The 16,518-nt window shown below is 46.8% G+C and overlaps 1 protein-coding gene and 1 pseudogene across 1 annotated transcript; both read left to right on the plus strand.

Annotated features, from left to right (window-relative positions):
- The first annotated feature begins 5,562 nt into the window (after nucleotides 1-5,562).
- On the plus strand, nucleotides 5,563-6,493 carry LOC124663817 (annotated as a pseudogene).
- Nucleotides 6,494-13,474: 6,981 nt separating this feature from the next.
- LOC124663826 (BTB/POZ and MATH domain-containing protein 1-like) lies at nucleotides 13,475-14,470 on the plus strand. The gene is made up of 2 exons (XM_047201483.1): nucleotides 13,475-14,005; nucleotides 14,069-14,470. The coding sequence occupies exons 1-2, from the start codon at nucleotides 13,475-13,477 to the stop codon at nucleotides 14,468-14,470; spliced, it is 933 nt and encodes a 310-aa protein (XP_047057439.1).
- The last annotated feature ends 2,048 nt before the right edge of the window (nucleotides 14,471-16,518 follow it).

Here is a 16,518-nt window from a genome sequence, read left to right on the forward strand (position 1 = left end):
GGATGGCATTGGTTGGGTGGGGAATCGAGGAGCTGCGGCGGCAAGGAAGGAAGGGGAATCGAGGAGAGATGCCTCGGGACTCGGCACCAAGAGACTTCAATTGACGACCGGAGCAATGGCATGGGAGGCGGAGCGGCGTTGGATGGTTCACTTTCCGCGTTCAGTTGGTTGACCGGCGTGAATGCGATTCTTGTGATCTACTCACACTCGGTTGTAGAAGAGGAGGAAAATAAGACTCTAGCTATTATTTACTGATGGATTAAAGCTGAGGAAAATATAGGTTGATTTTATTTGACTTTCTTATTTTATAGTACTAACAAAATATGGCATAAGATCAAAGACCAGCTCAAACAGAGGTCAAGTTGTTAGAGCATCTCCACCGGCGGGGGCCAGGAGCGAAAATGGGCTCGCACCGGCGCGTCCCAAACGGCGCCGGCCAATTTTTGAGCCTAATAGAATCGCCAACAACCCTGTTCCGTCCCCTTCGCCAAGGGCGCGAATCGGACGCGCCGGCGCCTCGCGAAACGATGGTTTTCGCAGGTGGGGGCGCCTTGTCAGTGAGGGGACGCGGCGGTTCGCATCGGAAACGATGCAATGAGCTTGGTCATCGGCGTTAATGGCCTCCCGCGCGGGAAACCAAAACGCGCGAGGGTGGCGACTGGACACGCGGCGTCCACCTACCTTACCCACGCGCCTTCAATGCGTGTCCGCCGCCTCCCATAAAACCCCACCGCCGCGCACATCTCTCTTTTCCCCGCCGTCCAACCCTAGCCGCCGCCGTCCTCAACCTCCACGCGAACCACCACCCACACCCCGCCGACGCGATGGCGCACAACGACCAGGCCGACGGCAGGCGGCGGTGGCATGCTTCGCTCGACGCAGCTGACGCTCGACGAGGCCAACGTGTTGTACTGGCACCGTATCCCCGTGCCAGTACAGTACAAGTTGCCGCATGGCTGGCACGTCTCCAACGGCGGCTTCGCCGTGCCGCCGCTCGCCACCGCGAGGAACGCAGACGCGGGCCCTCGCCAAGGAACGACGAGCCGAGATGACGCCGGAGGAGAGGAGCCTGCCGGAGAACGCCGTCGACAGCCCGTCCTGGGCAGGGCGCTTCGAGCACGAGCGCGCCGTCGAGATCGCGCGGACGGACAATCCTTCGGGCGGCCGCTTCAACAACGTCGGCCGTCGTGCCTGGTGGTACGGCCACTCCGTCGACAACACGCTCCGCGAGTACGGCTTCCGGCCACGCGTCCGCGGGCAACGGGAGCCGGTATATTTCCCGCAGGCGGCGAACATGGCGCCGCCGCCTACCATGCAGAGGGCGCCGGAACAGACAGCGGCGTCCGGAACCTCACGCACCGGATCGTCTGCCGTCGCCCGCACGCGCTCAACTCTTTACTTTCTTAGCTAGGCCTACCTGCTTGCTCGAGACCTCCTTCATCAAGTGTGTATCATGCGTGTGCCTAGCTCGACTAGCATGCAACTAGCCATTTAGCTAGCTTGATAACAAAAGTTTTTATTGACTCAATAGTTAGTATCAAGGCAATACAACCAAAAGAGTTATACCCTAAACTAGCCATTTAAATATTAGTCTTAAGGACTACTTTATCTATTAATTCACGTGATATTGCATGCTACTACTACGTAATATTTCCTTTCTTCACAAATAAGTGTCGCAATGTTTTTATAGATTCGCATGTACTTAGACATGTTTTAATATGTAGATATGCATATTGATCTAGACAAATCTGCTACATTTATTTCCAAACGGAGGGAGCAAATAATTTAGCTGTCAAAAAATATCTAGGATGGATCGATCTACTAAGGTAGAATACAAGCTAATTCTGTTTCGCTCACATGCACACAATCATACTAGAAAAAATGAGGCATGGATGCGAGTGGGGATTAACAACTATGTCAAGTTCCAACAAAACAACACTAGGTTTTCCCAAAGTGCAACTTCAGCGGTCGCTGCTAGCTTACGGTTATCTATTGCCTTGGGTAAAATTCCGACATCTGGTTTTGTCCTATAGGTGTCAAAACAAAGGTGGGGTACAAGAAGAGGGGGAGAGGGAGCACCACTGTCATTCGTGGGAGAGAAGAGGGAGAAGCTAAGATGTGCCAATAGATTATTGGTATGCATTGACTCTACATTGCCCTTTAGCGGGTGACATGGACATCACGCTGACGCATGTGCCGCGATCTCGGACCCGTAGGTCCTTCACCATACTCGGGCCACAGGTTCTTCCGTCGAGGTGTCCATGCCTACCCTATAATCGGTTTTATCCTCGAACTCATTGCGCCTCAACGGAATTATTTCGAGGGATCGTATCCGGAAACAATCAACTGGAAGTTATTCCTAGTGTGACAAATGCAATGACGATGTAGTAAGTATGTGAATGCCGTGATTTATTTATTCCATGTTGCATCGTAGAACCGCACGTACGTACGTAGACAGTTGAGCTAGCTACTCGTCACATGCGTCCATATCTCTGTTAGTAATTCGTACATACTCGCAAAACAGGCGCCAAAGGAAATTTGACACGATGACTAGAGAGACCAAATTTGATTGGATTTGATTTTCGGTCCAACATTTTCTTTGAGAGCCAAAAAAAAGAAAAAAGGGGACCCTTTGGCCCGAAATAAGGAGACCAAATTCGCCTCCACGCTCCACCCAACAATCTCAACCTCCCTCTCCCCCCGACCCCATTTCCGCCTCCTCCGTCGCCGGGAGACCCTGGCCGGCTCCGGCGAGCTCTCGCGCCGCCGACCATGGCTTCGGCACCCTAACCTCCTCCTCTCTCTGTTGCACGCCGTGGAACCTCTGAAGCGCTGCCCCACCACAAACCCTAGTAGCCCACTCGCCAAAGATCCCGGCTTGTCCCCTCCGGCGCCGGCCGCCGGCATGTTCCCTCTGTCGCTGCCTCATCTCCCACACCACTGCCCCCTCCTTCCTGTACAGCCTCCGACCCCGTCCTCCCCTCCCGCATCAGATCAACGCAGCCGCTACAGCCTCGCTGATTCGCCATCCGCCGCCACATCCTCGCTGATTCGAGATGCGCCGCCGTCCAGGAGCCACGGCGTCGCGGCGGCTTGTTCGCCGGCGCGCGCGTGCACCGGTAGGTCGGTGCGCGACGCTCCGTCGAACTCGCTCCCTGCGTCGCGCGTATGGCCGACGGAAGTTGCTGCACGACGGCGTGGCGTCTCTGGTCACCAGGACTCGACGGCGCAGTCCTCCTTGCCGTTCACCTGTCTCTAGCGGCTGAATGTATGATGTGCCCGAACCCCAGCCCCCAATCCTCTTCTCCCCAATCTGAAAAATCAAAGGTTTCTTGAGCAGCTAGAAGAGTGGATGGACAAATCGGCGGAGAATTCTCGGAGCAGTACGCCCAACAGTCCAGCAGTAATCGTCATCAAGGTATGATATGATGCTGCTCTCCCGTTTCCTCTTGTGTGGACATACTGTATTTGTTTACCGAGGGTTCTAGTCATGTTTATTTGCAGCTTTGGTTTCAGAAATAGATAGAGCTTTAAACGAAATTTCAGGACAGCTTGGTTCTGATGCACAGTAATGGAGTTTTGGTCTGAAGTGAAACATCAAATTATTAGCGCTTCTAGTAATTTTCAAGACCGACTTCAGATTGAGTATGTATGCCACATGTAGTGCATGCTCAGATGGTATGTTAATGATGGTCAGTTTGCTACGTGACATTGCTGAGAACTGTTTTCTGCTCAATGCCAGCAGTACACTTGTAGTACCCAATGAAAAAGTTTTTTCATGATTGAAACTGCAGCATAACAAGTAGGTTTAGTTTTCAAGCAGATTCTTTGATTCATCAGTTTGGGTAGTCGCTGATCTGAATTTTGAATTTTTCTGGGTGCCATAGCTGAAATTTCGTGGATTGCTGTAAGAGAAAAGGCTTGGAATTAAGTTGTTTGTCCTGATGTATTCTGAGAATTATTAACTTGTTATTCACCTTGAGGTCCTTGGCTAGGAATAGTTGGTTGGTTAATTTATTCTCATGCGTTGCACTTGACCAAATGGATATATATGTTGAGCTGCTGTTGCAAGTATATATAGTAATTAGGAAATATACCTTGTAAATAAACTCGGCCTAGTACGGATGAGTGGTTTGTTGTGTAGAATGAGCTGTGACGTGTGAAAGAAACAAGAGCGTTTTCTTGTAAAATCTGTTGCTCACCAGGTTAGTTTCAGTTACACCCCCCAGATGTTACTTACTGCTGGTACATGATGACCTGATGATTTTCACTTGCTGTACATGTCTAGCTTAGTAAATCTTGTGTGTATGGTATTGAAAGGTGTATATTCATGCAGGCATGTTGTATCTTGTTCATAATGGTGGTACTCTATGATTCATCGAGATGAAGTAACTGTTTTGCTGTCACTAGTTGCTTGGGCAAATTAAGATGTTTAGTTTGGTGTAGCATGCTTATGTTGATCTTTCCCATCTACTTCTTGCCCAGGGAAGGGGAAGTTGAGATTGTAAAGCTGATTGTTTTTTTAGAAGGAGCTGATTGCCGGCCGTGCCCGTGACCGCTTCTTTGACTTGTTTGTTCTTGCTCCGGCGGCGACGTGTTGTGGTGTTGCTGTGTGTTTATGCTCCGACAATTGCAACGAGAGGGAAGGAGCACCGGTGGCGCGGCTGTGTGGGTGCTACGTTGTTTATGTAATTGCTGTAGTTTATGGTCATAATAATCGGACTAACTTGTATCATTTATAATGATTCTCGTCGGAGCTCCTAGATATAGTGTAACGTTTTGGCTCGCGGTTTCGCGATGCATTTGTCCCGGTTTGTTGATTTTCATGGCCGGTGCTAGACTTGTGCATGGCCTTTCGGCGGGCATCATGGGAAATTATTTCGATGGACCTTATCCAGGGAAAAGAATCAATTGGAATACTAACTGTACTTGGTAGGTTTGTAATAATCGGACTCATCACCGCGGAACGAGACCAAGGGTGGAAGTGAGGATGTGGATGGGGATTTTTTTTCTTTGAGATGTCGGGTGGGGTGGGGATGAGGATTGGGGACGGAGTGGAAGAGAGGATGTCCACACTGAAGCCATCCTGCCGTGTGATTTTGATCCGACGGGCGCGGCGAGTGAGCACCGTGTGCGTGTGAGACTAAAACGAGCCCAGTCAATAATTAGATTTGGCGTACCATTTATAATGATTTTTTTTTCTTTTGCGTTATAATGAATTAAACCTGTAGCTTGGTGAGTAGTCCAGAAATTAGGATGTGATGTGGTGGATGTCCAGAAATTAGGCACGCGGTCATGGTGAATTAATTAAGCAATAATCAGCTACTTTTGGTAGTAGTAGGAAATTTCAACTTGGAGTAGTAGTAGGTAGGTTAGTAATAATCGGAGTTTGCACGTATGGGCAAGGAAGAAAAAGAAGATAGCTGGCTGCCAACCAACGGAAGGGAAGAAGCGCCAGCCGGTGAATTAAAAGCGAGGGATTTAATTGAATTGAATCAGCCAGCGAAGGAAACGAAGCGCGCGCCGCACCGATAAGCCAGCCAACGAAACGACCTGGAGAACATGACCTCCCTGATCGACAACCTTGACGGCAACAGTGCACTCTGCGGCGGCGATCCGCAGCTCAGGCTTCCAAGCGGTTGCTCCGATTTGTACAAGGGCTACGTCTCCATCTTCCTCCAGCAGGCGAGCCACGAAGAGACCGGAGCTGCCACGGCAAAGGGCCAATTGAGCATACTCGACCGGGACGGGATGCCATCCTGCACCAAACACATAACAGATCGAGCGCACCTTCAAGGGGCCTCCCTTCGGCTGGGGCGAAATAGACTTCGTGAAACACCAGGATCTCGACAAGGACAAGCGTCTCCACGATGGTTGCCTTACCGTCCTTTGTGACGTCACCGTCACGGAGCACTACACGCACGTCCATGTCGAGGTTGCCGCGTCAGCAGCGCCGCCGTTCGACCTGCGCGGGCAACTCGCAGAAGCCATGTGGAATATCCAGAAAGTAGATGTCCAGGTCGAGGTCCGCGGGGAGACGTTTCCCGGCCACCGGTGGGTACTTGAGGCCCAATCGCCCGTCTTCAAGACGGAACTGTCGACCGCCGACGTGACCACCAAGCTACGCATCGATGACATGGACGCCGAGGTGTTCAAGGCTCTGCTCCGGTTCATGTACACGGACTCGCCTCCGGAGACCACCCAGCTCCAGGAGGCGGCCATGGCGGAGAAGATTCTTGTCTCCGCGGACAGGTATAAGCTGGACAAGCTGAAACTCATCTGCGAGAAGACGCTGTGTCAGCACATCGACATGAGCTCTCTGGCTGCCACTCTAGCGTTGGCCGAGCGGCACCGTTGCTCCGTGCTGACCGCGACGTGCATCAAGTTCCTCTCTTCCCCCGGTAATCTCGAAGCGTTCATAGCGGCGGATGGGATCAAACAGCTAAAGGAACGTTGCCCCTCTGCTCTGTTGGACCTCGCGGTGAAGAACTGAAGATCATGGCGCTACAGAAACATTATGGACGGCCTCGTGTAAAAGGCTGCTAGATGGACAATTACAGCACTTAGTCCCCATAGTATTACAGTACTATTAAGCAGGATTCTAGTGTTAGAGATATTATAATATACTTGTGCGCAATGGTTGGATGAAATGTTATCGATTAGTTTGTCTCAGATAAATAGAGGACTTGATTAAATATGTTTTTTTTGGAATATGAATGGAAGACTACAGTAATACCTCTAGAAGATGCATATAGATCATAACTTTACTCTTTTGTTTGCAGCATTTGATTCTAGCCCTGCTTCAAGAAGAACTTGCAAGAAAAGAAACAGACAAACAGTAAATTGTTTTCTTAGGGAAATAGGTCCGACTTTGTTGAACAATCTTAGTATTTATGCGTAAAAATGAACAGTCCTTCGGTGTATTATGCTCATATGTGTTGAATAAGCGATTCTCATGGTGAAGTTAACAACATCAAAGGATTGGATCCTTCTCCTGGGTAATTTTACTACACGATTCTAGCACCAGATATATCTTAAAGATGTTCAGCTTATGAAATGACAGTATAAAAATGGAAAATGAAAGTTGTTTGTGAATATTAGATTAATGGTCTTGAGCCAACTCTAGACAACACTTGCAAAATAAGACACTAGGGTCACACTTCCAAGGCTCTAATAGGGCAGGCAACCAACCAAATTCTACGCAATGTATTCTACCGAAAACTCCTTTGAGGGGGTGTTTGGATACTCGCAAGCCCGTTTCCGACACGAATATAGAATTTGGCACGTTTGATTTCCATGCTTGCATCGATTTCTTGTATACCAAATTTTTTAAAGCTGCCCAAAAGTTGGCCCAAAAACCCGCTCGAATCAACACCTGAAAATATAAATAAGTCCTTTTTCAATTACAATTGTTCATTTATCTCTTATATTATTCTAAAATTCACATGAAAATTGAAATCCATTTTTTAACGGGATTCTTACTCAAACTGAAAAATTCTATAAACTCGTGTATCATATGATGAATCTACTTTCGTTTATACTTCCATATCTCAATCTATCTTTTTTAGATATTACCTAAAATAGTTGATGATTTTTTCATAACTTAGGTAAGTGCTTTAGTAGGAATTTAACCCTTTCATGCTTATTTTAACTAGTTGGTTAGAACAACGCTTAGCTGGAGCGCCAAGGAATTTGGTGAGATCAAAGAGCAGATTGTATGGGAAAATACTATAATTGCAATGCTTGATCAAGCAGAAGAGACTAGAAGCCTTTCGTTCCAGGAGATGTGGCTGTGAAGAGAGCTAAAAACCAAACTACTTGGTCTATGCTCTGTTGAAAAGAGCGGCGAGACAGAGATCTAGGCTTACATGGCTCAGTCTGGGAGATGCTAACACAAATTATTTTCATATACATGCAAGGCGTAGGATAAGAAATAACTTCATTGGTAGCTTGAAGGATGGGCATCAGGTCATTTCGTCAAAGAAGAACATTGAGGACACCCTCTACCAACATTACAAATAGTGTCTCGGCACACCTATGGAGAGACCTTTCACACTCGGATCTGGACTATATCGGTATGGATCACTTTGATCTTTCTAATCAAGAAAATGAGTTCTCCGAAGAAGAAATTTGGTAGGCCATTAAGGACTCTCGCAAGGAGAAATCCCCTGGTCCTGATGGGTTTATCATGGCTTTTTATCACAAATGCTGGTCAATAATAAAGGCGGACCTTTTGGAAGCATTAAGATGTTTTTACCACCTCGACGGTCATGCGCTAGATCAAATCAATAGCGCATATACTGTCCTACTCCCTAAGAATCCTGGAGCTTGTGAGCCTGGAGATGTTAGGCCTATTAGCCTAGTTCATGGTCTTACTAAATTGCACTCAAAAGTTTTGGCCACAAGATTAAGCCCGGTGCTCCCAAACATCATTGGGAATAATCAAGGGGCCTTCTTGAGGGGTTGATCCTTGCATGCCAATTACAAGTTGTCAAAGAGTCAGCTAAGTTTTTAAGGAACAAAAAGTGCAGCAGAGCCTTTCTCAAACTGGATATAGCAAAAGCTTTTGACACACTTGCATGGCAATTCCTCCTGGAAGTTCTTCAACGAGAGGGTTTTGGAGTAGTATGGAGGAATTGGATTTCGCTGCTCGTTAGGTTCAGTGTCATCAAGTATACTCTTAAATGGAATCCTAGGTACCAAAATATGGCATGTGAGAGGGCTGCGTCAAGGATACTCTATCTCTCACCGATGCTCTTCATCATTGCTATGGATGCTCTCAATCTCATCTTCGATAAAGTAGAAACCATGGGAATTATGGCATCTTTCCCAGCAGGTCATCCTATACCACAAAACCAATCTATTTATGCAGACAATGCCATTGTCTTCCTCAAAACCTCAAGGGTCGAAACGAGAGACGGAGAAGACTGTTGACACTCCCTTTCTTGGAGCTTTACGTTAAACTCCGTCCGACAGATGGCTCACCATTATCTGATCCAACGCAGTACAGACAACAGGTCGGCAGTTTGGTTTTCAGAGCCATTGAAAAAAAATGAAGGGCCTTCTTGTGGAATGGGACATTTTCCGTCAATGGAGGACATTGTCTCGTTAATTGGAGCACTATTTATCATCCGAAGGTTTTTGGTGGTTTGGGAGTAATGAACTTACACATCTTGTGTGTTGCGGTTCTGGTGAGATGGGCATGGAATTTGAGAACTGAGGAGAAATCATGTAATAATTTGGCCTCACCACTTAATAACAAGTCAGACAAATTCTAAATGCCGATGCAACTATCACAGTGGCTAACGGGGAGAAGACTTAAGTTTAGCTAGATAAATGGATAAATGGGAAAAAGGTGGAACAAGTGGCTCCAGAAGTCTACAAGCTTATCAATCCAACAGACAAGGCCAAAAGAACGGTGACGGAAGGGTTGCCTAACAACGCCTGGATGGATGATATAAAGAAACAAATATCGTTAAGTGCCTTTTATCAGGCGCTAACGCTTTGGGAGGAACTAAGAAATTTTCACTTGTCCATTCTTCCCGATGTTTGGAAGTGGTTGTGGGAGCCGAAGGGAATCTACTCAGTGAAATCTGTATATTTCGCACACTTCACTGGATTGACACGGTCTGGCTCTTCATCCGTGTTAGAACATGGACAACTGATCGACTAGCTAAGAGAGGGTTGCCGCATAACGAGAAGTGTGTGTTTTGCAACTCGGCAGAAAAAAAAAACACAACACTTGTTCTTTGGATGCGCGGTCATGAACATCATCTGGAGCACTACTCTGAACTTTGCAGACCTCACCGAGATTGTCCTTTCGATTGATAGCAAATTCAGAGAATGGTGGGTGCAGGCTCCAGATAGATTGCATGGATCAGCTAAAAAGAGTTTCAACACAATTATTATGCTCACGGCTTGGACGATTTGGCGAGAATGAAATGGGCGTGTGTTCTGAAATGAGTACACACCAATCCAACTTCTAATCAATGAAATCAAAACTGATGCAAAAAGGTAGTGTCTAGTGTGGTACTTGGCTTTCAGGTTTAGACTTTCAGGTCGTTTTGGTAGCTGTCAGGCCCAGGTCGTCAGGCTGTTTTTTTTTCTCGTGTGAATCTTGTTGTCTGGTTCTTGTACTTTTGCACTCTAGGTTTCTTCTCTTTTTTACTATTATATTGCAGTCCGTACGTTATCAAAAATATTTCATGTCAAACATTGGAGAAATCAAGATCGTCCAAACATCTTCTCTGGACCTTGAAACTGATGACACCGTCTGATCCTTTTTTAGGTATGCAAGCTCGCCGCCCCTTCTATCCTTATGAAATCAGTTCTTAGATCCCGATAACAAATCAGACTTGCAGTTGCCAAAATAATCTATGCATATGGATCTCAATCTCCTCTACGATGTGTGATCGTAGGTAGGTCGCAGTTTTAGGTGCTATTGTCTCTCCAAGCCTTGATGGATCGTGAGTATTAGGGAGCGCTGCCGGGTAGTCCAGCCCTTTACCCGGCGTGCCACACTATAGGCTCTCTCTCTCTCTCTCCCTCCCTCCCTCCCTCCCTCCATCTCTCTCTCTCTCTCTCTCTCTCTCTCTCTCTCTCTCTCTCTCTCTCTCTCTCTCTCTCTCTCTCTCTCTCTCTCTCTCTCTCTCTCTCTCTCTCTCTCTCTCTCTCTCTCTCTCTCTTTTCTACTCCATTGTTGAACCTCAAAAGCTTGATTCCTCTCCATCCCTCCCATAATTCGTGTATCCCCTTGAGGGATTTGAAAGAGGAGATCTAGATCTACAACCTCCACCAATTAATTTCTCCTCTAATTGAGGGGAACTCTTGGATCTAGATCATGGAGTCATTTGTTAGTTTCTTCCATTGTTCTTCCACTCAAGTTTCTCCATAGCATTTGTTGCTTTGGTGGGATTTGAATGTGAAGGATTTGAGCACCCTTGTGCTCTTGCTTTTGCATCCTTGCATAAGTGTTGATCTCTCTATTAAGATTTGTTTGAGTGAGAGACCGTACACTTGTTACTCTTAGAGGGGCAACTGATCATATGTATTGTGATCGAAACTCGTTGGAAAAGGTGAATTGCGACGTCACGGAGAGGCCGATTGGTTAGCTTTTATACATGGCCTCAGATCTAGGAAGTTTGAACGGGAATGCATGCATGCAATCTCGGATATGTAGCATGGCTAAACACGTTTGTGGAAAAAGTAGAGCACCTCTCGAAAGTATACAGAATGTATCACGATACTTCCTATTCTGGGAAGGAACTACGATCGCGGCGGAAAAGGAACTCTACGAAGTTCTCACAACCCGTGAAGACGGATGGACATAATTTTCATAAACTACAACCCTTTTCTAAAAACCAGTTTTCAAAAAACCCGCATATGCCTAGGACTCCATAATCCATGGCTCTAGATATGAGACACCTACATAGAGCTAATGCCCTTTGTCTGGTATTTACAAGTGGTAAAGGCGACATGTAGCACCATAATGTGAACCTGTGATGCGCTTGGCCGACCAAATGGTCATTTGCCGTGATATTTGGAAAGACACACGACGAAGGTTCTGTGTCTTCACTAGTCATGCACACGACAAAGGTTCAGGGCTAAATGCCATGTACGCACAAAATACACACGTCACAGATTTGAATCTTTGCCGTGCGCTAGCAGAAAACACATGGCAAATAATTTTTCCGTTAGCAACGAGCCGGCCGTGAAGTCAGTTTACTTTGCCGTGTTGACGGCAAAGGTTTTGACGACAAAGGTTCAGACAGCCTTTGCCGTGTCCTTTAATTAACCACACGGAAAAGTGCGTTCCTCATTCGCAAACTCGCGCGATGCCATCCCTAAGTGAGAGAAGTCCAATTTACCCCCCTAAACTCGTCTCAAAGTTCAGATTACAACCCTCAATTTTATTTTGGTTCAATCTTCAACCCTGAATTCTATAATCCGTTCGAAATTGGACCTTCTACCCTTTTTTGACATGTATTGAACCGGGTTTTTTCGCCAGTTAGCGCTTTTTCTTCCTATATACTGTGCCAACTCATCAACACATAACATACACGGTACAAGAAAAACCAACTTAATACAATGCAAGGGGTGATTTTTAACCGTTTTTAGAATTCAGGGTTGAAAGTTGAACCAAAGTAAAGTTGAGGGTTGTAAGCTGAACTTTGAGACAAGTTTAGGGGGGTAAATTGGACTTCTCTCTCCTAAGTTGCCAGGTTAAACTCGTGTAGCCCTGGCAAGTTTTTATTTATTTATTTTTCTGCAATCAATCTCTTGCTTACTGAAAACTCTAGTTTTGTCGGACAACCTTGCTTCTTTCTTATAGCAAAGTGCTGAATCCATAAGCTTTCGTCGGAGCTCTTTCCTGACCTTCTATGTGAGTTCTAGCTTGAGCTGGCATAGTTTGTTACACGAGCTAGAAAGCGTTCTATTCTAATCTAAAGAGAAGTTGACCCTCACTGACGCATTCAGGGCTCTGCAGTTGAAAAAGAGATACCCAAGTTTCAGAATTTACACTCTATTCATTTTATATTTTCCTTTTTAGAAGACACACTTAAATAATACAATTCGAGTGTACCAGATTCTTTATCATTTCGAGGAAAAGGTTCGGGAGGAAAGGGAAACAACAGAGGGATCCGAATCTTTCTTTATCGAGATTCTACGAACAAGAATCTTTTTTTAACCTTGCCTTAGACCTTGTGACCGAATACTCTTCGTTCGGATTGACGACTTGGACCCCCTTTTCGCACACTATTTCAGAAAAAAAGATGGTTTCATAAAATCTGTACGATTTTCCCGATCTAAATCGAGCAGGTTTCGTGTTCCTTAAATCGTCGTGATAACCACGAGGATTTATTTAGCGCTTTACCACAGCGAGATTTTTGCTGCTCTAAGGCATTGGAGGTTGATAGGCGGAGAAAACCAACACCGTTGCTGGTTTTGAGGGCTGGCAGGATGGCGTCATGCGGCGGTGACAAAATCTGAACGTCCGCGTGCGATTTCCGTCCAAGATTTTAGATTTTTGTGGTGAGATGGACTCAAGATCGATCTGGAAAGATTTTTTTTTGGTTAGAAACCAATGTCTGCTAATTAATTGAAGCCCAGGTGATGAGTAAATTTGGTTTGTGCGTGTGTGCCAAAGCAGATATGTCACGGTCTCTTCTTATTTCTACACATGGTTTAAACCTCGAGTATATTGGACGGACTACGGAAACTGAGAAGTCACGGTCACATATATACACGTCGGTTCCCAATCTGAAGTATCAGAGTCAGCTGGGCCGATGAAACAGCCATATAGTCCGTATATAACACGAGCATGCACCTCCTGTTTTGCCGCACATACCTATAAACCTCCTACATCTCCAAATTGCCGTCTCCTCCGTCAAACACGGAAGCTCCCATCATGTCAATGGCGGCGCGCTTGTCCGCCCTTCGCAGCGCCGGTCGGCGGCAGGTCTCCGCTTCAACCATGGGCGTGAGGCAGGTGACCGGCTCCCACGTGCTGCGGATCGACGGATTCACGCAACTCAGCAAGACGGTGGCGAATAACACTGAGATGAGATCAGGCACGTTCAACGTCGGCGGCCACGACTGGTGTCTTGCATGCTATCCAAACGGTTGCTCCGATTTGTACAAGGGCTACGTCTCCATCTTCCTCCAGCAGGCGAGCCACGAAAAGACCGGCGCTGCCACGGCAAAGGGCCAGTTGAGCATACTCGACCGGGACGGGATGCCATCGTGCACCAAACACATAACAGAGCGCACCTTCAAGGGGCCTCCCTTCGGCTGGGGCGAAATAGACTTCGTGAAACACGAGGATCTGGACAAGGACAAGCATCTCCACGACGGTTGCCTCACCGTCCTTTGTGACGTCACCGTCACGGAGCACTACACGCACGACCATGTCGAGGTTGCCGCGCCAGCAGCGCCGCCGTTCGACCTGCGCGGGCAACTCGCAGAAGCCATGTGGAATATCAAGAAAGTAGATGTCCAGATCGAGGTCGGCGGGGAGACGTTTCCCGCGCACCGGTGGGTACTTGAGGCCCAATCGCCCGTCTTCAAGACGGAACTGTCGCTCGCCTCGACCACAAAGCTACGCATCGATGACATGGACGCCGAGGTGTTCAAGGCTCTGCTCCGGTTCATGTACACGGACTCGCCTCCGGAGATGAGCCAGCTCCAGGAGGCGGCCATGGCGGAGAAGATTCTTGTCTCCGCGGACAGGTATAAGCTGGACAAGCTGAAACTCATCTGCGAGAAGACGCTGTGTCAGCACATCGACATGAGCTCTCTGGCTGCCACTCTAGCGTTGGCCGAGCGGCACCGTTGCTCCGTGCTGACCGCGACGTGCATCAAGTTCCTCTCTTCCCCCGGTAATCTCGAAGCGTTCATAGCGGCGGATGGGATCAAACAGCTAAAGGAACGTTGCCCCTCTGCTCTGTTGGACCTCGCGGTGAAGAACTGAAGATCATGGCGCTATAGAAACATTATGGACGGCCTCGTGTAAAAGGCTGCTAGATGGACAATTACAGCAGTTAGTCCCCATAGTATTACAGTACTATTAAGCAGGACTCTAGTGTTAGAGATATTATAATATACTTGTGCGCAATGGTTGGATGAAATGTTATCGATTAGTTTGTCTCAGATAAATAGAGGACTTGATTAAATATGTTTTTTTTTTGGAATATGAATGGAAGACTACAGTAATACCTCTAGAAGATGCATATAGATCATAACTTTACTCTTTTGTTTGCAGCATTTGATTCTAGCCCTGCTTCAAGAAGAACTTGCAAGAAAAGAAACAGACAAACAGTAAATTGTTTTCTTAGGGAAATAGGTCCGACTTTGTTGAACAATCTTAGTATTTATGCGTAAAAATGAACAATCCTTCGGTGTATTATGCTCATATGTGTTGAATAAGCGATTCTCATGGTGAAGTTAACAACATCAAAGGATTGGATCCTTCTCCTGGGTAATTTTACTACACGATTCTAGCACCAGATATATCTTAAATAAGTTCAGCTTATGAAATCACCATATAAAAATGGATAATGAAAGTTGTTTGTGAATATGAGATTAATGTGCTTGAGCCAACTCGAGACAACACTTGCAGAATAAGACACAGGGTCACACTTCCAAGGCTCTAATAGGGCAGGCAGCCGGGACGGGGAAGTGCCCCCGGAAGGCTCCTCCATCGACACTACCGCCATCTTCATCAACGCTGCTGTCTCCCATGAGGAGGGAGTAGTTCTCCATCGAGGCTCGGGGCTGTACCGGTAGCTATGTGGTTAATCTCTCTCCTATGTGCTTCAATACAATAATCTCATGAGCTGCCTTACATGATTGAGATTCATATGATGATGCTTGTAATCTAGATGTCATTGTGCTAGTCAAGTGGATTTTACTTATGTGATCTCCGGAGACTCCTTGTCCCACGTGTGTAAAGGTGACAGTGTGTGCACCGTGTGGGTCTCTTAGGCTATATTTCACATAATACTTATTCACTGTTATGAATGGCATAGTGAAGTGCTTATTAATATGCTTGAGCCAACTCCAGACACACTGGTGGAAAAACAGGCTTCGGGTGAGCCCCATAAGTCGCGATGCTGCAGGAACCGCGACTAATGGTACCTTTAGTCGCGGTTCGGGAGGCGAACCGCGACCAAAGGCCTGGGCCCAGGGCGCTCGGTGGCCAGCCGGTGCACGTGGGGGCTTTAGTCGCGGTTGGCCAGGCCAACCGCGACTAAAGGTGCCCGAAGGCCTTTAGTCGCGGTTGGCCAGGCCAACCGGGACTAAAGCCCCTCCCTATATATATCCACCCAGACAGCCAACACTTAGCCATTTGGTGCCAATCTCTTCACAAGCTTCACAAGTGGGTGTTAGGTTTGCTTTTGGTTCCTCTTATGCACATAAGGTGTTTGATGAAATGCCCCAAGAGCATGAAACAAACATGATATGAAGTGTTGGAGCCACACTTGAGCTTTCTCATTTATTTTTTCCTCCTCGATCGCGGTTAGCAACTTGAACCTTTGATGTGTCGTTGATAAAATGTGCATGTGTGTGTAGTTCATTGTTTAATTTATATTGTTTGTAGCTAGTTAGTTTAACAAATGCATGATGGTTAATTATATATTTTATATTATAATAATGCAGATGAATCGACAATGGATGTACGGTAACCGACTCTCCGGCGAGTTCAGTGCGGGTTTGAAAGATTTCCTCGTAGTGGCCAATGCGAACAAGCAGGGGGGTTTTGTTATCTGTCCATGTGTTAAATGTAAGAATCAGAATGGTTACTCTTCCTCAAGAGATGTTCACATGCACCTGCTTCGGCACGGTTTCATGCCAAGCTATAATTGTTGGACCAAGCATGGAGAAAGAGGGGTTATAATGGAAGAAGATGAAGAAGGGGATGATTTCAATGATGAAAGCTATCTTGCTCATTTCGGTGATACTTTCATGGAGGATGTCTGAAGGTGAAGGGGAAGGTGAAGGGGAAGGTGAAGAAGAGGC

Source organism: Lolium rigidum, chromosome 1 (genome assembly GCF_022539505.1).
Source record: "Lolium rigidum isolate FL_2022 chromosome 1, APGP_CSIRO_Lrig_0.1, whole genome shotgun sequence".
In the NCBI taxonomy this organism is placed as follows: Eukaryota; Viridiplantae; Streptophyta; class Magnoliopsida; order Poales; family Poaceae; genus Lolium; species Lolium rigidum.

Bases quoted from the DNA above. Each gene is read 5' to 3' on its own strand.
- LOC124663826 (XM_047201483.1), top strand. From the start codon at position 13,475: ATGGGCGTGAGGCAGGTGACCGGCTCCCACGTGCTGCGGATCGACGGA. The intron at 14,006-14,068 runs GTCGGCGGGGAG...CCCGTCTTCAAG, and splicing joins AAGTAGATGTCCAGATCGAG to ACGGAACTGTCGCTCGCCTC.